Here is a 21,843-nt window from a genome sequence, read left to right on the forward strand (position 1 = left end):
CTTAGTAACTTCTCAACTCATTTAATATTCTCTGCACTAGAAGCCCTTAACTTTTCTTGCTAATAAACACATTTCTAAGCATTTTCACCTGCCAAAACTTCCATTCTTCTTCTCACGCCTGTCCATTTGCCACTTTCACATTAAACATAGCATTATGTTTGAGTTTCTTAGAGCATTTAGGAAACATTTTACTTCTGAAGCTTTTTGGATCATGCTGCAAATACATGTCAGTAAAAGCATAATAGTGAAAAATGGCTCCATTAGAAAGCATTTGTTTATTCTCACTGTTTTTAAAGGATGTCAACTTGACAGCATAGCAGTCTCAAGTTCTTACTCACTGATAAAAATGTGCAAGAAAATGTGACTCTCAGCATTGCTTCAGCTTTGACCCCAAAAGACAAAACCAAAGCTACAAAAGTTAAATCTACATGGTACAGAAAACCTAAAGTAATTTTCTGTACTTGTTGATGGAATGTTTTCCTCTGTCTTAAGATTGCCTTCAAAGATACTGGACCAAAGAGTGCTTTCTGTGGTCTATATACAGATGTATCAACATTTCACATAGTGCAATAAATACCCATCAGATGGTAACAACACATAGTCATTAGAAGCTCAAACAGCAAAATTTGTATACTATTACCTGCAGTCAGATTGAGTGCTCAAATGCATATACACACTCCAGGCCTCTCTTTCTGTTTGCATGCTGAAATACATTTGAGCATAAACACAGGTGAGTGGATCTCAACAACTATTAATTTATGCAAAGGAAGATAGTCCAATCCACCTCTCATATAACACGATGAGTTCTCCCACTACTTCAGTTGCCAATGTGGCACTCCGTCAATCTGTGTGTGTGTGCACACGTGCACGCACTTGCAGCAACGTGAAGACAGGACAAGAGATAAAAGGGTTGAAATGGATCATCACTTGATTAAGCGGTAAGCTCATTCACTTTATGGAGGTCTAATCTTTCTTTGCTAGGAACTCCTACTGCTAAGGAGCAATACATAGTCACCAGGAAAAGAATTTTGATAATGAAAAAAGACAACAATTCAATGCATTTCTTTAACACATTTCTTTCTTCCACCAAGTGACAGTCTGTTCTATGTCATTTCTTAGCCAGTAGTAAGAATACCTTAGTGCTTTACACACCGCACTGCATAGGTCCTACCTCACTACATCAGCACTATCAATGCAATATATCTGTCAAGGCTTATTAAAATTCTTTTTGATGTGTATCTTGGCTCATAAACCTCCACAATGTATTGATATTGCCTAAGGGAATGTCCTTGTAGCACTGAATCTCTGCAGATGGGATGATAAAAGAGAAATGTTCAAAACTTTAAAAAGTTCAGTCTCTAGCAGAGCTTTCTCTTCCAACACGTCTTTTGAATAGTGTTTTGTGTTGTCACTCTATAGTCATTGCTGAAAAAATGGCTATAGAGCACATTTTAACTCAAAGAGAAAAAAGTTTCTTACAAATAAATAATTGATGGATAAAAAGCAGATGATGTATATAAATTCATTTTCATACATATAACCTTTTCAGTGTTTTACATAGATGTGCCTGTACCAATCCTTAGGTAGCAAACAAACCCTGGCAGGCAGTTCATTCACTAGAGTGAGAAAGAATTTACCAAGTCAGTTGGAGAAGTGAATTTTGTTTGTGTTCTTCTTCTTGTGTGTAATCTCTTCTGCTTTTCTATTTATAATTAATTGCCACAGGGCACAGGAGTTGCCCCTAGGGACTGCGAACACTGTGCTTCACAATTCAGAACACGTCTCTGGTGGTAGGTGACGCTATATGCTTCAGAAACGTATTAAATTTTTACAGTGTGTTTAAATCACATGGGTGAAATTTCACTGATGATGATTTTATGTGAATTTAACTACATATACTGATAGTCTATAAACATTTTACCTATGTTAACTTGTAGTGCTGTTCTTATGCCTTTAAATGGTCATTTCTTGACTGAACACCTGTTATTCCACCCAAATTTCCTCAGCAATAAGTTTCCATCAGTAAATTCTTCAGACTCCCTGTAAAGGCCTTTGCCTTAATAAACTTTGTTTTCTACCTGATTTTATACAGATCTGAACAATCAGACCCTAATCAAGTTCAGATTGAAGTCAATGGCTAAGGTATTTTTCACTGATTCAGGAGGGAAAGTGGGAGGAGGGAGAGGGAGGCACAGACTGAATCTTAAATAGGGAATTGATCTTTACATATAAAAATGTGCACTGTACTGATGATATATGTACATTCACAGTGCTTCAGTACTAGGCTAAGTCTGGAAGACATTTCTCTCAGAAACTGTTCTGGGGAATCAGACTGGACATGAGATATGAACATAGGATGCTTTCTTTGGGTCAGGGTAAAAATAAGACAGTCAAGGCATTTTGGGTTTAACATTTACCTCTCCTGCTCGCCCCCCCCCCCCCCCCCCCCGCTTTTTCATTTTTAATAAACTTTATTGTATAAATTATTTTTTCACATTTTTTACCTTTTTTAAATATTCCTGTAACTATATATAGAAGAGTGTAAAAATAAAGTGGAAGAAAATGTAAGTGTATAGTAGTAGAGATTGGCAGCCAGCTTCCTCTGTTAGCTTTGGAGACTCCAAAGCAAAAATTAATCTGCAAACATTCTTCGCCCAAAATTTTAACTCTGATTTAAGTGAAAACCTGAATTACATTTCTTTCCAGTTGGCACATTCTGTCTTACTTTGAAATGCTGAATGCTACGAACAATGAATTATGTAACAATAAAAAAGTTGTATCGAATTAAGGGATTTCTTTAACCTCATACTTATGGCCAGGAAACATCCTGAGGGCTCCCAAAAATACTTCAGTTTTGAGGACCAGTGTGGAAGTTTCTGACAGCAGTTTGTCCTGTGGTTTGGTTTCTACATGTTTTTCTTGAAAAGTAGATGTGCACTGTTCTTTACAAACAGATGTGTGAAGATGAAAGATTCACAGGTGCTTATCTTTCTGACAAAACTACATCTTACACATGATGGATAAGTTGCCAGGATGGATACGTTACCAGGAGCTTTCTGACAGAATCTTTCGGTTCTGTCTTCCTATATTCTATGTGGTAGCAGGTTACTCCACTGAAGTTTACCTTAAGATCTCCCGGACTAAAGGCCACAGTGTGCCTTGAGCTGTCTCTGTGCTGGATTTCAAAATAATTGTTAAAATAACCACCACTTACCCAAAGAAAATGTCAGTGCAAATTCAAAACTAACACTCAGATTGGAAGAAAACTGGGTTTTGTTTTTTTTTCAGGTTATCCTTTGGACAGTAGCGTACAAAATTAAATTGTTGTTTCAAATAAACAATGAATTGACTGGCACTCTAATATTAATATAATCAGGTTGTCCTGGTTTCGGCTGGGATAGAGTTAATTTTCTTCCTAGTAGCAGGCATAGTGCTGTGGTTTGGATTTAGTAGGAGAAGAATGTTGATAACAGGCTGATGTTTTAGTTGTTGCTGAGTACTGCTTATGCTAGTCAAGGACTTTTCAGCTTCCCAGGCTCTGCCAGGGGCACAAGAAACTGGGAGGGGGCACAGCCAGAATAGTTGATCCAAACTGACCAAAGGGCTGTTCCATACCATATGACGTCATGCTCAGTATATAAGCTGGGTGGGGTTGGCCGGGGAGCAGCGATTGCTGCTCAGGAACTGTCTGGGTATCGGTCAGCACGTGGTGAGCAATTGCATTGTGCATCACTTGCTTTGTATATTATTATTATTATTATCATTATTATATTGTTATTAATATCATTACTATTTTACTTTATTTCAATTATTAAACTGTTCTTATCTCAGCCCAGGAGTGTTTCTCACTCTTACTCCTCCGATTCTCTCCCCCATCCCATCGGGGTAGGGGGAGTGAGCGAGCGGCTGCATGGTGCTTAGTTTCTGGCTGGGGCTAAACCACGACATAGGTAAAGTAAACAACAACAAAATAACAGATTTCGCCTGAAGAAATTAAACACATAAATGCCTCAAACAGCTCCCTCCTCCACTGGGAAATCATCAAGTATAAAAGGGGTTGTGGCCAGATCTAAAAACCCCATTCTGATAGGGAAAATTGCAAACATAGCAAGGGGCTACCAGTTTTGGGTGTGGAATTCACAAGGAGGAGTTTGTAATCTAATATGGGGTTTGTTTCCAGCATAGTGAAAGGGGAGAGTTAGGCACTGATGGCCACATCTATATGGGTGAGAATTATGTCAGACTTCCTCCAACCTAATTCCCTGTTCCATCAACAATGAAAACCATAGAGCTAAAAGAAGATGGTGCTTGAGTGAGAAGCTTTTCCTTATACATTTCCATGGCTCCTAGGCCTAATCTGGTTTGAGTTCATACAGCTTAGATGCCACAGACCAAAGCTGATCAATTATTGCATTCCCCAGACAGAAAAGACCAAGTGCTTATATTCATATGCATTCATTTGCTTTGGGTCATGTCTGAAAAACAAGGTTCATAACAGCTGCCACAGTGTGCCACAATATCGCAGTGAGTGGCGGTACTGTTGAGCCAGCAAATTGCCGAAGAGAAGAATGCAGTTTGTAATTTCTCTCTTTCTTGTACTTAAACACTGAACGCTACTTTTGTGAAATTCAGATCCATATCTTTGGCAGCTCAGGCTTCCCTCTACCACCTGGGTGAATAAAACTTCCATTTGAAATAGAACAATTAGATCAATGTCTTCTATTGTGGAAAGAACCGCTGATGCTTTGGCGTAACAACTCAGCATGCAGAGCACTTACTCAGAAAATGCGAATTAAGTGTACTAGCCCTGTTTAGCTTTGTCAGCTTGCCAGATATTGCCTTATACACACCCGCTTTTGGATCCACAGACAATGTCAACATATGGATGTGAGTGAAAGAACCATGGGATGAAAAGTACAAACGGTAAGTGTACGTGCAATTCTGTTGCTTCGTGATACTGAAAATCATGTAAGCAGGGGTGAAGCTGGGAGTCTGCATATGCTTCCTGAATAAATCCAGTAATTTCTCCAGTGGTGCATTCATGCAAATTTGATAAACCTTCTGAAACCAAAGACCAGAAGTCAAACTTACAAAGTACCAGGAAAGACCTGAACATCAAAACATCTCTAGCAGTTTTAAAAGCAAAACCATTTTCAAGAATGGGGAAGTTGTTCACAGGGTAAAACTGCGCTGAGGTGCTAGGGAAAGGCAAAGCCTCGTACACCAGCTGCCAAAGGATGGCAAACTGTTATGAAGCACAAGTGGGCATTTCTTGTATTAAAGTCCTCTTTCTATATACTTAGTTTCTGCTCTTGGCCATGTAATGGTGACAGATGTGTATAGCTGACGTCAACTAAATGCTTGTAACCTTATTCAAAGCTCTACTTTTCCACCACTCTGTCTGGTATATTTAGTTTTTACTCAAGAAACGAATTTTTCCTCAGGGCTTTAAAAAAGAAAAAAAGAGAAGGAGGAAAGGAGAAAAAGAAAGAGCAAGGATAACCTTAGACATGTGGACTGAAAAAAAGTGACATTTTCTCTTCAGAAAAGATTATGGAAGGAACTTGGCAAGAAAGGATGGGGATAAGTTTAAAATTTTACAGATGACCAGAACTCTTATTTTCCTGACAACGAAATGCTTCATTTTGTATTCCTATATTCATACCATCTTTCTTTTGTTTGAGATATATTTTGAGATGCAAGACTTAAGCAGACAATGAAGCCAACTGTCACTGACCTCTGAATAACTGAGAACTGAACTTAGATCCACATAGTTGATTTCAGACTTCATTATTTTAAAGTCTCAAAGGAATTTGACATTTTCAATGTGTTGCTGATGACTTTGTTGACTATAACACTTAAGCAGATATGGATTTAAATTCCAGTTAGTATTTCTGAATGAGTTTTAGGTAAATCAGATATTTCCTTGACTAATGTTTCCTGTAGAAACCTGAAGGCAGAATAACCTATTAGTTTTTGCGCTTCAGGCTCACATGAGAAATAAAATGAATTGCTTTTATCAAATCCTAATTGGAAAATGGTGTTTCCATGGGCTACCTTCGAAACAGGATGAAGACAATCTGTAAAAAGAGTCATTCTAAAAAGTCAGCATGTTGCAAGATGATATAGATCTCCTTGCATTGCTTAACCTTCAGGCTTTTTAATCTCCTTCCTATTTCTATTTGATTCTTCTGAATTTTCTTTTACTCTCCTGTGCTAAAACAGCAAAAACATAAAACCTGCTGTAAGATTAATTACAGAGAAGGTCTACATCTAGCAGGGTCAGCAAGCTTCTAGGTGAGCTTTGCTTCTTTACCATTATTTTTATCATGACTTGGCTGTGTATCTTGACATGCATTAGGATACATCCTTTGTTCTAGGAATTCCTCTGAAAAAGTTCTACATTTTCTCTTTATATAGCTTCTGCAGGTGACATATCAATATCTTTTATAGGCAGGAAATATAACTAGTATGAAAACTTTGAAGGATTGTCTATAAAATGTGCTTTTTGGCAATCCTAAAGAAAACCTTGATTTGAATAATTGTTTTTCTAATGTGTCATGACAGTGTTTAATGACATTGTTAAACTAAAATTTTGGTTCTTAATATATAGGTAGAAGTTTCATGTAAAGCTGAACTAAAGGGTGTTTTCTGTGCCATAGGCATTTAAAAAAAAACCCACAAACTGAGCAAAACCACTGTAATCAGAAGATCTTTGCTCATGAATGATACATAAAATCCAGGATGACAGGACTAGTACAAATTTTGAGATGTGAAGTAGTACATAGTAGGAATAAACCAGGTTGGTAGACCTATTTAAGGGATACTAAGCAAGACTGAATGTCTTACTGAGCAGTACGACTCAGTTAAACTTGGGTTATTAAGGTCGATACAAAGCTAGCTGAATGACATTTAACAACCTAAGAAATGGAGAAGCCAGGCTGAATTGTATCTGACAATTCTAATAGATAGGACATGGAACACAGCTTTTGCAGACTTTCTACCTCCATTTTCTTTTAGTTGGAGTTGCTGTTTCATTTTAGGCCTTTTCTCCTGAGCTGCTCTCCTAGCATATCTGATGTTCCAGTGCACACAAAATGGAAAATAGATCAGTTCACCTGCAGTAAGTCTGGGACATCTGGAAGGCATCTGGTTTATTTTCCCATGAAATGTCTGCAAATTAACTAGATCAGTTTATGTCCCTTTTCTTTCCAAGAAAGGAGGCAAGATTTCCTGCATAGCTGGAGAACGTCAGTTCAAAGGATACTTCCCACAGAGCTCTCCAGTGTAGGTAATTCACTCTTGCTTCTATACCACAGAAATCTCTGAGCCCTGAAACCCCCCTGGCTGGATAATCCCTGGACTCCCTGCCTGAGGAACACCAAGGGACAGGAAGACGAAAAAAGAATGTGGCCTATTCATGGCATGGTATGATCCAGTCCTTGGAAACATATATTAATCCAGTTAAAACTCAAAGAATGAATGACTGACAAAACCTTAAAACAATAGACACAGAAGCAATCATAAAAGCTGCGCTTGCTCTACTGGGCTGTTTCTAAACTAACAATTTGAACTAAGGATTAAAATAATGAAAACCATAGTCCTTTTCAGACCAACTTTCCCTCTGTGACTTTAACAAGCCAAATCTCTTCAGCCAATGAAGTTAAAATATACAGGACACATAGCTCTTTATCTGTCATACCCTGCAAATCACATTTTCCAGCATTAAAGTACTATTTGTTTTGGCTTTTAATTACTTGACTTATCAGCATGTCATATTCCCTCCCCCCCCCCCGCAGTAATTGCATTCTGAATCAGTGTGACATTCAATATTGACCTTTATTTATGGCTCTCAAAAACTATTGAATGTTTATTTATAAACCATGGAAAGCAGAGTTTGTACGAATATTGATTCAGCATATTAGAAAAGCAGTGGCCTGGCATTCTGTGAGTAGAAGTAATCACGGGCAATTACTAGAGGCTGCTTTTCACTACTAATCTTGGGCTTAACCTTATAATTGTATTACTGAATTTGTTTCACTTTGCCCATATATCACCATGTTCCTAATAAGAAGTCAGATATTAACATAATTTAATAATATTCAGGGGAAGAATAGTTTTAATTGGTTTAAAAAAAGGGATATATGTAGCCTATGCCACGCAGTGAGAAAAGTATTGTAACAGCCTTTTTTATTTTGCAGTAAATGATAATTAATATTTAAATGCATTAATGAAATAAGTTCTTAGTGGCTGGGTCACAAATCTTTGATGTTTATGCCACTAACAAAATCACTAATTGCTCCTAATGATGCCCCTGAGCTAAGCTTCACTTTACTCCTGCTATAAAAACTACTTTGGTTGCTGGTAGCATGAATTTGCAAGTGTGAAAGAGAAAGTCAAACTAAGAATAATTCTTTTTGTCCTTATCCCAGTATATAATGGGAAGAAAGTGGTCAAATTCAGAAAAAAAAAAAAAAAAAACAACAAACCACAAAACAGCCAAACTTAGAGAAAAACAAAACTAGCAAACGATAGCTAAACCCCCAGATCTATTGAACTAGGAGTACTCTGCACTCCCTTGCTGTTCCTAGGGAGCCAGATTCAGTGCAAGAGCCAATGAAGATGTAACCGTCTGGCTGGGATTAAATTAGAGCTCTGAGTAGCAGTGTGGTAATGACAGCTGGCTAACAACTGTGCTTTTGGATAGGACTGACCAGTCATACTTCATTTGGTTTTTTCTACTAAACTCGTATGTTCTCAGTGTGAATTTACACTGAATTAGTTAACACATGACATCGACACAAGTCAGGCTTGAGAAGTCATGCTCATGAAACATAAAAATTGTGTGCTTTTTTTCCTCCTGATTTCTACAGCTTTCATTGAAAGTATACCAAAAGAAAATGCTTCCAGGAAAAATTTTCTTTGGGTGGAATTTTGTCCTGATGCGATAATACCCTATTAGGGAAACAGTACTGCCTGTACAGCTAGTATGTTTTTTTTAAAAAAAATTGCATCCAGTAAGGGTTTTACACTATCTTTTGAAATTCAGTCTTAATCTTTTCTTGGGAACAAGTTCTATTATTTACATGCTGTGTTTGGTCCAGAACTCCTCCTTATTTAACGAAAAAAATTCTCCAGTGCAACAAGCTTTATAATTTTTGTAATTCGGTTATGAATATATTTGGGAAAAGTATTTCAGGATTCCTAAGCTCCTGGAAAGTCATAAAGACCCTCCTTTTTTGTGATTTTAATTGCTTTATCCTCCCCATTTTTTTTCTGCTTACATTTTCCACCACTCACTGACAGTTCAAAGAGAGTATTATGATCACTGGAAATGTTTTGTTTAGAGTCAGAGAATAACTTAGCATTATTTACTTGTAAAATTTCTAGAGTTCAGACACAGTAAAAGATGAACATGAAAAATATGCATACATCTTTTCTATCACATTATTGGAAATCACAGCTAGCAGCAACTTCAGAAATATTTTCAGTAGTTTCTTCAGTGTAACATTAAATACTAAATCACAGCTGGTCAAGAAGGTTTGGGTTTTTTGGGTGGTTTTTTCGGGTTTTGTTTGTTTGTTTTTTTCTCCAGGACAAAGTTGAGAAAAACAAAACAGATTTAAAAACATTGACATTTGAATATGCTATATTTTTATGGAAAAAAGAAAATAATAGCACATTTTTTCCACTAAATGGTACCAAAGAAGAAAAGCCTATCCTACAAGGTTTTAGAATCTGACAAATTAGTAGAAAAACAGGTGGTAGAAAATTTTAGCAATTATTTCTGAACCTGTAGCTCAGAAAGTCCATAGACATCTACTAGCTATAGCTTAAGAAAGTATACTAGGTGAGAAACTCTGCTGCTGTAATGACCTTTAAACTACTGGACACTGAGGTAAAAATCAACTAAACAGACCTTTGGTGTGCCCAAACTCAGCAGTTCTTATGTCATATATTGAATATTATATATTGAAGCTGTGTCAGGGGAAGTTCAGATTGGACATTATGAAGAAGTTCTTCACTGAGAGGGTGGTCTGCCACTGGAACAGGCTCCCCAGGGAAGTGGTCACGGCATGAAGCCTGTCAGAGTTCAAGGATCATCTGGACGATGCTCTTAGTCACATGGTTTAGTTTTAGGTAGTCCTGCAGGGAGCAGGGAGTTGGACTCGATGATCTTTATGGATCCCTTCCAACTTGAGATATTCTAGGGTTCTATGATTCTTTTATATTAATGAATAAATAGTTTTCATTTTTCTCACTTTAAGAAATACTGTAATTACATTTTTTTCATACGCATATGCAGCTTTACAAAGCATATATAGAATTTAGTGATCTGAAGTCTACTCAAGCCAGTGGAAATACACTGCACTGAGTGGAGATTTAACAAGCCCTTAGCAAACAAACTGCCAAATTTTTAATGCATTAGTATGAGAAACAAAAGAATTTTTAAAACTCTCTGAAAATTAAAAAGTGCAATTGGACTTTGAGATTATGAAAACACTGTTCGACTAAAACTGTACAATTTCAGATAGATGTAACCAACTATGTGTGCTTATGATTGAAATATAATATTAGAAAAAAATACAAAAAAAAGACATGTCCTAACTGCCCTCCCTCCCCATTTATCTAAATGGGATTTATCTAAATTATAATCTCACTGACATAATCAAATAGCAAAATACTATTGTAAGAGGAAAATGTTTGAGATGTGTTGCCTATTTTGAGTGAGCTTGACTGTGTACTTCATTAGAAAAAGAGGGGAATATAGCTCTTTTGCAAGGAATACACTGACTACATTGTTTTCAGTCAGTACTGACATTACACCCTCTCTGAAGAGAAATCTTCAGAAAGGATGTATCCCTGACATTAGATAGGGAACAAATCTTTCTGAGTGTGTGACCCACCAACTCCTTTACAGGAATGGGCCAGAAGGGGCTGAGAAAGTAAATTAAAGGCCCAAAGGAGATGTTGTTACCAACTTTCTCATTAATAAATCTTTTCCTCATGGCGTTTAAGGTGTAGGCTCAACTTTTTTCTATGCGAGTGGCCTTTGACAGTGGCAGTTCAGTGAGATAATGGGTCCGCAAATAGAAAGCAAAAAATCTTTTTAGCTTGTGATGTTGCAGCGAGGAGATCCCCGCCCTGTTCCCAGCCAGTGCAGACAATGGACAAAGATTTCTGTAAAAGAACTGCAATAGTTCTTTTCATTTTCTCTTTTTTTTTTTTCTCATTTCTCTTGACTTACGCAGATGTGGCATTCTTATCACAGAATCTCTCAGTATTAGAGTACAATGAAAATGAAATCCACATTGAATCTGGGTGACTTCCAAAACAGCAACCAAAAATATTTACCTGCCTCTTTTTTGGTTGCAAAGTTATGTGCTAACTCTAAGGAATGGTTACAGTCTTTTAAAATGATGTTTAAACAAAGGGATTTTTCATTTTCTACAGTAGACAAACCAGCATAAAAATCCACAGTTATGATAAAAAAAGCTTGGATCTCAAAGTAACCACAGCCTTTCCACAGGATATTTTTTAATCTAGAACATTTGGTGTCACCTGGGGTTCTTCACATCTGCCTCACCAGGCTGCATATGACACAAAGTCCCTAAAACCAGCAATCGTTTACCATTTGCTGTGGGTATGAATATAGCCACGGAGATTTTAATACCAAAGCCAGTCTTGAAGTCAAAGCATATTCTACATTTAAGTAAAAATGTTCATTTCATTAAACTTTTAATAGGATCATAGGATAATTTGAGTTGGAAGGGCACTCAGATCTCCAGTCCAACCTGCTTCTCAAAGCAGGGTCAGCTCTGAACTCAGACTAGCATGACCTGGTCATCTCAAAGGGCTTTGTACAATCAGGACCTCCATGGATGGAGCCTTCACAGGCTTTCTGGGCAACTGATCTACTGCTTGAGCATCCTCATGGTGAAGTTTCTCCTTACATCCAGTCTGAACTGGCCCTTGTTTCAACTCCTGCCTGTCATATCCCACCATGCCCCACCGTGAAGAACTTTGCTGCATCTCCTTGATGACCTCCCTACAGGCACCAGAAGCTGCTGTTAAGTGCCCCTGAAGTCACCTTTTCTGCAGGCTGAACAAGGCCCAGTCCCACAGCTTCTCCTCACAGGGCAAGTACTCCAGTTCTGACCATGCTGGTGGCTTCCACTGGACTCACCTCAGTTTGTCAATGTCTTTCTTCTATGGGCAGGGCTCAAAACTGAGTGCAGGATTCTAGACGTAGTCTAACATAGTGTCACTATTTGTGTATAAATAAAGCAAAGAAAATGTATGATATCTTGCACCAACCACCAAGCACTTTTAAAGATTTTAAAGTGTTGCTTTCATGTTAGAAGAAAAAAATCAGAAGTGTTATTGAGCTATTGTTATCATCTTTAAGTGACATTACAAAAAGGCTCACTGTATGATTACAGCGGTAGTAGTTCTCATTACAGGATCATAGGTTCATTTACCGATCTTGTGATGAGCCCTATTCTTGAAAGGGCTTATCTGCCCAAAACCCAGCAGGTGAGATGAAAACTTTTCCTGGGTATGTGAAAGGGGAGACACCTGCACATTCTGTACAGTCAGGTACATATGCAGGGAAAGTGACATTTCAGCAGACAATTCATACCTTAATCTGCTTGGGATTCACAAATTACACATCTATTGAACAAATTACATGACTTACTCCCTACAGTCTCATCCAGTTGATGCAGCAAGACCTAATGCCTACTGACAATAGTGACATCAGAGCTCAGTACTTTCACTTAAAACCTGACCCACAGGGACATCACTGCTCTTCAAAGGAAATCTGGGGCTGCAGATATATGCATTCAGCACACTCGGAGGCTAGACAGCTATATCTGTCACCAGCTAGACTAGGTGGGCTGGGATTTCATGGTGATACCCTGCTACTGTTCAGAAAGGACTGCAAGAATTGACAGTGCCAGAAAAAAAGGAAAGGTAACCCTGTAGTCCAGGAAGGCACCTGGGAGGAAGAGACTTCGGTTCTAGCTGGGTAACCAGGATCATGTATTTCATTCACTGAGTTTTAAGTGCAAAATGACCCTTTCCTCCCATGCAGTCTCCTAGGCATAAAATTAGGCTCTCACTTGTTGACTACCTCTCCAGCTTCATGGCTTCTGAATTCGTAACTGCAGAATATCACATCACACAGAATGAGAAAATTTAGAAGCCTCATCTAGCTGAGCTCTTGAATTGCAGTCTACTGTACAATATATCATCTCTACCTCATGTTCTGGCTGTGATTTAAATGAAGCAAGAGAGCCAGTCCTCTTGATGAAGAGGAATGGCTTAGGTTTGTAAAAGCAGGAAAGTATTGCAAAGGGCAAGTGTCAAAATCATGCATGCACTTATTGTCCAGAAGTGAGCATCTGACAATTGCATAGAGGATCTCACTAGAGCACTTCAGAATTCAGAATATAGTTAAGGTCCAAATACAGTACAGACTAGGACTATGAAATAGCCAGATCACAGAACAAGTATCTAGTTGGAACAGCAATTCAGAAAAATATACCTGAGTTTGAAACACTGTGTAAGAGAAAGTTATTCAGGCACATTTTTGGTACCCAGATGGGTTATTTTTGTGTATGGGTTTTTTTTACATAGCTTTAATTATGTGAAGCCCTCAAGGATTATAATTGTCCTAAATATTTGCATAGATAAATAATTAAAACTAAAATAAATGTGAGTCAAACCGTCCTTTGGGAAAGCTCAGCTCCAGAGGTGTCACTATTCATGCATTTTCTCATCAAAAACATGACAAGACATTTCTAATAAAATCCATCACGCAGTTGCATGATGATTGAATGCTGTGAGGGCTATACTGCCCTAATGAACTGCAGCATAAATTTACTTGAAACATTTAAATTCTGTTCATAATAATAATCTTTTATATACATAGCCGGTTTTGAACTACTAATGACAATCACTATGATGCTATAACATTGATGTATATTGGTATTTCTTTGTGTCCTAAGCACAGAGGAATGCTTTCCAGTCAGTATTGCCTTATTATCTCCAGAAAGAATTAAAAACAACTGTTGCCCCTATTTATAAACTTAGGATGGGTGTACCAGTAGACATAAAAACCAACCAACCAACCAATCCCCCGTATCAAAAAAAAAGCACACAACCAGATTTCAATTGTCTAGTAAATGTGAAACAAATTCAAGCTTAAAATCCCCTGATTTTAGATTACCTTGGATACTCTGTTTGCAACCTCTCTGCCTACTGTCAGCCCCTGAACAAAGGTCCGTGCAGCAATGAACGCTCTAGTCACTTGAACCTTCAGCTTCCTGGGTACATCTCCAAACGGCTTCAGCTGGTCTGTGTACTTGCTTACACACTCCAAGTAGTCCTCAGTAAAATGGTACTGGGGGTTTATGAGCTGGAACATCCGTTCCAGCAGCCGAGCCCAGAAGTCGTTCAGCATTTCCTCCAAGTTCACATTGCCTCCTGTGTAATACCGCTTCAGCTCTGTGAAGAGGTCCTGGAACACCTCTGAGTTCTGCATGTACAGCATGCCATACGTCCGGACAAACATGTCATTTAAGGATCTTTCTGCGTTCTCCAGAAGTTCTCGGAAAAATTCTGCAGGGAAAACAAGCAGATGTTAACTGTATATATTAGTAAGGCACCAAGGGTTTTCTGATTGCATTCCTGTGTTAGCATGAGTAAAGTTTGTCCTAATATGCTGTTACAGCAGTGCTTTAATAGTGAAATTCATCTATTTGGATAGGAAATGGCTTTATTCAGAGGTAAATTAAAATAGAGTATAACCTGAATTCCCCAACAAGGTAGAAAGATGTAGAACCTATAACACCAAACATGAAAAACCCATTTAAAAGAATCTCAGTGAGGGCAGTTCTGCTTCTTCTTCATGTACGATTTGAACATAGAAATACCCGTTCCTTGCAATGCCCTCCATAGCCAGTATACCAAATCTTCTATGCTAAATGTAAGGTCATTAATATGATTATTTAACTGAAAATGTAATGATTTTAGAATAGCTAGATGATGATAAGTTCCACTTTGCTGAAGTTCTTACAGTGTAGAAGAACGCCACGGAAATAAATCTGAAAACTTATTTGCAAATATTCTTGAAGAGAACATGAGAGAGACCTGAGTGGAAATGAGCAGAATCCCTTTTAAAAGTATTACATGTCTAGGTAATAATAAGGAAATGTTAGTATTTTCAGTAATTTGCTACTCTACTGAAGAACAGTACTAGAACCCTCCACCAGCTATGTCACAGCCAGTCTACCAATTCCAGTTTGTGCTAGTTGTTGGTTTTGAAACAGTGGACCTGTCCTGGTTTTGGCTGGGATAATTTTCTTCCTAGTAGCAGGCATAGTGCTGTGTTTTGGTTTTAGTAGGAGAAGAATGCTGATAACATGCTGATGTTTTAGTTGTTGCTGAGTACTGCTTATGCTAGTCAAGGACTTTTCAGCTTCCCAGGCTCTGCCAGGGGCACAAGAAACTGGGAGGGGGCACAGCCAGAATAGTTGATCCAAACTGACCAAAGGGCTATTCCATACCATATGATGTCATGCTCAGTATATAAGCTGGGTGGGGTTGGCCGGGGAGCAGCGATCGCTGCTCAGAACTGTCTGGGTATGGGTCGGCGGGTGGTGAGCAATTGCATTGTGCATCACTTGCTTTGTATATTATTATTATTATTATCATTATTGTATTGTTATTATTATCATTACTATTTTACTTTATTTCAATTATTAAACTGTTCTTATCTCAACCCAGGAGTGTTTCTCACTCTTACTCCTCTGATTCTCTCCCCCATCCCATCGGGGTAGGGGGAGTGAGCAAGCAGCTGCGTGGTGCTTAGTTGCTGGCTGGGGCTAAACCATCACAGGACCTTACATGTTTTGGAAAGGATTTCAGACTTTAACTGCTTCTTTGCTTTTTATCTACTCAGGCCCAAACCATAACATATTTCTAAATTTTGGCTTGTGGAATTTATTCTTACTGGAAATCGAGCCCATGGGATACACTAGAAATATATAATTATCACTTCTGTTAAGATCCTTTAACTGCCATGTGATGCTTAGGGTTTCCCAAGAAATCCACTGAGCATGTACAATAGTTCTTTAAACACATCTGACAATAGCAGGCATAGTCTCCTGGTTTTTAGAAGATCCCATCTTCCTACAGGGTCTGCTTGTCAACCTTCTTAAACCTCCTTTGTAAAAGCATTCAATGACTGCTGTGGCCTGTAAATGGGGCATTGCAGACAGCAAGGCAGAGATGGCAATGCCTTTGGCAAAACATGTATATTTGCTGTGATTAAATGATATGCACTGATGCAGGAGTCACCACACTGCCAACTCCAGCATACCAGATTCTAAATATGTGGTCATTGCCCATAGACACATCTGCATGTGCTAACTGCAGGGACATGCTGACTTCTTACAGTCTTGGCTAATGCTATAATGTGAATACTCTTTTAACATAGGGCCTGCTGTGGCTACAGTGACTCATAAAAATGCAGAACGACTGCAGTGCTGAAGACAGGATGGCAATTAAGACTGTACAAGAAAAAATCTACCCTAAATTTGAGGATTTGCAAATGTGATCAGCTGAAGGCAGAATCCACTGAACACTGTGGACGAGTCTACAAGGAATCAGTAAGAAAAGAGCCTTTTCTTTTTGGCAGAAACTGTGCAGAGCTGCAGTCTTTAATCTCCGAGATAACTGCGAAGGGGTTATCATGAAAATGTATACACAGAACATTGAGAACATACTTGCTACATCAAAGCACTTATTAAAGGGAAAATATATTCTAATAAATGTATCAATGTCTAAACTGTCATTAAAACCACACTTCTTCATATGGAATAAATTCCATCTGGAAAACAATATGCTTTTGCCTAGTTTATGCAGGGAAAAGAAAAAAAAAAACCCAAAAAACCAAACAAAACCCCACAAAATCCACAACCAAAAAGAAATAGAACAACTTGAGGTCCACAACATACAGTCTTCTCCATTGTTTTTCCAAATTAACCACCACTTCTGACAAAGCTGTTTTAGAGAAAAGCAAAACAAAGCTTGTTTTCACCCCTAACCCTGACCTGGTGGTATCCTTGATGTCTGAATCATCCTGATTACTATTTTACACATTCAGCATTTCTTCTTCTAAGAAATAATGTATACTGGCTGTACTGTGGAATACATCTAGCTCTCTAGTCACACAGTCTGGAAAGCAAAAAGACAGCGGAGAACTTGGAGCTCAAATTAAAATTTGTTTTGAGGTTGAAGCCAGGCTTTCAGACCAGTGCAATTGAATGACAACTGGGAAAAGACAATCATGAAAACAGTGAATCCAGGGCCCTTGACTTCTCTCCTATAAGGCTCTGTATGCTGGGGGTTGCTGTAAGCAATTCACATGCTGGCTCCTCCTAATCCTTAGCTATACTGGGAATCCCACTATTTATCTTAAAAGATCATGCCATTGCATAAGTCAGTCACAGCAAAGCATAACTGAGTTTGCTGACAGCTCCTCTTGTCTGAGATTGTTAGCCTATTATTTCTTTGTGCGGGGGTATTATGTAGCAATCTCACAGTCTGTTGGAAGCCAACCAAACTTTTCAGGGAGGCGTAGAAATTTATGCTGTGCTTGTACAGCATCTAGCACAATGTGGTCCATGCTGGTCGCAATCTTTATTTATACTGTGGTACAAACATTAACAGTAACTCCACGAACTTAAATTTCATGCGAGTCCAAATGGGATACAATACATATGCATTCTACAGGAAAGCTAATGTCCTCTAAATAGCAGTACATTTATTTAATTTTTAGTCTTCTTATAGGTCTCTAGTCTTTGAGAGCTATTGCTTAGAGTAAGTTATTATGCCATTAAAACGTTAGACTGTTAGTCTTCTGTACACTTTGATAGAAAAGACAGTTAAAGAGAGTTATCTGCATCAGTAACCCTATGCAGGATCAGGATAATAAAGCAGCAACAACTACAAAATTGGACACCTTTGTAGTTCCAGAGAGAAAGAGATCTCCCCTGTGGTACTAATTAGAAAAATTCTCAATCAACTCCTGTCCAGCAAAATGAATGCTGCTGTGAAGGATCACTTGCTTTTTTAGTCCACAAATCTTCCATACATCAAGAAGGTAGTCTGCTTTGCAATGCTTATGTACAGAAACTGTGTCCTGGCATAATTGGGCACTTGTCCAGTTACATCAAGAGAAACTGCACTTGCTTCTGCAAAGGTTGAATTTTTCCATGGACTTCACAGTAATTTAAAGATTTTATGTTCATTGCAAAGATGATATTTCATCAACTTGCAGGTAGCTTTTGAAAAATAATATAATATTTCAGCTCAAAGTAAAAGAACAAAGATGAGACAGACATTAGTCATGTTGCTTAATGTGCTTCTGGAAGGCACTCAAGTACTAGGGTGGGAGAGGAGAATCTATATAAGACAGAGCTGTGCAGTGTTTTAAAATATATATCTTGTGAAATTTTTTGCTGCCAAAATAGGCTGTCATGAGCAGTGTTAATGCTGGAAATAATTTTTCCTAATTTAAGTGGTGATTCATTTATATGACAGAATACGTCCTGGGTATGTCTTATGTTGCAAGCACATTTTTATACAGCTTTCATTTATTAGCCAGTCTCAGGAAGCCCATTCAGTTCTGCTTTGGAGGTAGTTGAAAAGGACAAGGTCTAAGGCACACTGTGCTACTGAAAACAGGGAGAGAAGATTGCTATTTCAAACCATTACATACTCTATGTAGGCTTAAATGGTGGGTTTCCTGTCATGGATAACGCTTAAACTAGTTTTTATTTTAAACATTATTTGTAAATTTAGGATGCAAGATTGATTATAACAGTCTCTGAAAATGTAGTCTGAAATGTTATTAAACATTTTGTCTATGATAAGACAACTCACAAAGTGAAAGGACACAATGCATTGCTAGGTCTCTTACTGAATGGTAGGTACTGCTCTCAGATTAAAAATACATTCTTGTTAGCTCTCACACTACCTTGTCAACTGAAAGCTGACTTTCTCATTATATTTTAACATAGGTAATCTAGTGTCATAATGCATTCAACCTGGGAGCTAGCCTAATTCCAAAGTGATGACTAGTTGTCACCATAAGTCAGTGGATCAGGATTGAGGATAATACTGCAGCATGACATTAGGCAATAACTGCCTTCAACAAAATACAATCACAACCATCTAGAGGCAATTATTAGATAAACAAAGTTGTATTATGTTAGAGCTGATGTTCTATGATCATTCCCAGCCTGATAAACTCTCTTGTATTTTCTTTTCCATCTATAATTTAAGCAAAACCAACATCTGATTGTAGGACAAGATGCCAAGCTAGAAACAGTTGGTTGTCCGATTCCCAAAACCGAAAAGATATGCATGAGCTTTAAGACCAAAAAGACTGAAAGAAAATTTCATTTAATTCCCATATATTGTGCTCAGCTTTCCTTTTTAGGAGAACTCAAGATCTGAATGCTGTACTATGGTGCATCTGATAAACTGGACATGCAGTCTCACTGCTACCCGAGAGAAAACAGCACAGCTCCACAGAGCTCTTCAGAGGTTCTGGACAGGGATATATATCTGATTTTACATCAGCCTTTATGGAAAATATCGCTCAGGGAGACATACTGATTTAATCCATCATTGACTAACACCACCCAAAACATACAGGCCATTATAACGTTGTTCTCATGCTTGTGGGCATTGATTTTCAAAGAGCTCTGAGGATTTAGACATGCAAATTCTAGTGATCTACCATTTACTGTGAAGATGTGCATGCATCTACACCCTATGTGGACTTTAGTTTCCTAACTTCATTTCACGTCTTTGAATTTCCCGGTCTGGTGAGGCTGATGGTAAGAAGGATATTAGAATTCATGTAAGCTGACTACCTTTTTGGACAGAAAGTTTCTTTGGGGGTTGTTTAGGTACAGATACTTACATTCATGACATACATCAAGGCTAGCTTTTTTTTTTCACTGCCCTATTTCTGTCTGTCTGTCTTTGTTCATGAAGTCATTAATGAAAAAAAATGTTTTTGTGAGTCCTTCATCTTTTTGCAGGATTCTTGTAAAGGCTTTTATTTTTCTTTTTCTTTTTTTTAAAAGATATTCCACAATGGTATCAATTAGTGAAAGCTGTGATTTATCTCAAGGAAATTCAAGTGAAATTAACCTCTGTGGTTTCTATGCCTTTTCATTTTCCAACTGTTTTTTTAGGTTTCCAGAGACTTTCTTCTCACAATAACTAACCTTACAAACCAAAAAGAACTCAATTTAACTTCCTGATTGAGAAAAAATTGCTGTAAGGAGAATACTTACAGCAGATTTTTTTTCCTGTTTTTGACATTACATTTGTATTTATATTCAAGACTGAACAAATTGTATGCATCAGGCTACCAGTACATTGGTATTACTTTTTAGTGAGCCTGAATAACTAATTTTAAAATTCCCTTATAGCTTTGACCTTTAGAAACACTCGACAGTCACAACTGGGAAATGAATTTCAGCTCCCATTAGGAACAACAAAAGCTGCAGTGTGATGAGGTCTGTTGAAAATTGCTCTCCTTTTTTAACTCATTTTGAATATATACACATTGCATTTAAAGCTAAGAAATACAAGTAAGATAATTAAACATGTCCTATAATTACAAATTTCAGAATAGGTAATTTACATTTTCTATTTATGTCAGGTAAAATCACCTATGGGTAAAATTATTTAGCTGTTAATGGATATCGATACCTTTCTAGAATGTACTATACCTATAAATATCATGACATTATGAAATCTTTTGGATGCTACTAAATTTTTTAGAGGCCAGTGCAGTCTCAAAGGTTGTGAGTAAAGATGAGGTTTCGCTCCCCTCTTTAATCTCTCAATTTCTCAGACTACTGCAAGACTTGATAATAGAAGATAATTCACTGCAATTTTCTTCTTTGCCTCCTGTCCAGAGTCCATGACTTCTTTCCCCTTAAGGGCCAGGCTGTTGCAAGGAAAGAAAAAGATCCAGGGGAGGGGAAGACCACTGAGGTTCCGTCCTTAACCACTCCCTGCTGTGGAGCATGGAGACAATGCAAACAGCACTGTCCTGCGCTAAAATGAGGGACATGAGGATGGGAAGGTGTCCTGGCTCCCGCTGGGATAGAGTTAATTTTTTTCCTAGTAGCAGGCACAGTGCTGTGGTTTGGATTTAGTAGGAGAAGAATGCTGATAACACACTGATGTTTTAGTTGTTGCTAAGTACTGCTTACACTAGTCAAGGACTTTTCAGCTTCCCATGCTCTGCCAGGTGCACAAGAAGCTGGGAGGGGGCACAGCCAAGACAGCTGACCCAAACTGGCCAAAGGGTTATTCCATACCATATGACATCATGCTCAGTATAGAAACTGGGGGGGGGGGGGGGGGGGCAGGGGGTGTTGGCCAGAGGGCAGTGATCACTGTTCAGAGACTGGCTGGGCATCAGTTGGCGGGTGGTGAGCAATTGCATTGTGCATCACTTGTTTTGTACATTCTATTATTATTATTATTATTATTATTATTGTTGTTGTTGTTGTTGTTGTTGTTGTTGTTGTTGTTATTATTTTCGCTTCTTCTGCTGTCCTATCAAACTGCCTTTATCTCAACCTATGGGTTTTACTTTTTTCCCGATTCTCTCCCCCATCCCACCAGGGGCAGCAGGGGAGGGTGAGCGAGTGGCTGTGTGGTGCTTAATTGCCAACTGGGGTTAAACCACAACAGGAGGAAACACAACCACATCTATCATGGGCTGGCTTGGACAGGTTA

The 21,843-nt window shown here is 38.2% G+C and overlaps 1 protein-coding gene across 1 annotated transcript in view; it reads right to left on the reverse strand.

Annotated features, from left to right (window-relative positions):
- GPC6 (glypican 6) overlaps positions 1-21,843 on the reverse strand; it is a 790,528-nt gene that overhangs the window by 344,574 nt on the left and 424,111 nt on the right. Inside the window, exon 3 of the mRNA XM_075721405.1 lies at positions 14,234-14,625. Coding sequence (XP_075577520.1) covers positions 14,234-14,625 — 392 coding nt within the window. The remainder of the gene's footprint in view (positions 1-14,233; positions 14,626-21,843) is intronic.

This window comes from Pelecanus crispus, chromosome 1 (genome assembly GCF_030463565.1).
Source record: "Pelecanus crispus isolate bPelCri1 chromosome 1, bPelCri1.pri, whole genome shotgun sequence".
In the NCBI taxonomy this organism is placed as follows: domain Eukaryota; kingdom Metazoa; phylum Chordata; class Aves; order Pelecaniformes; family Pelecanidae; genus Pelecanus; species Pelecanus crispus.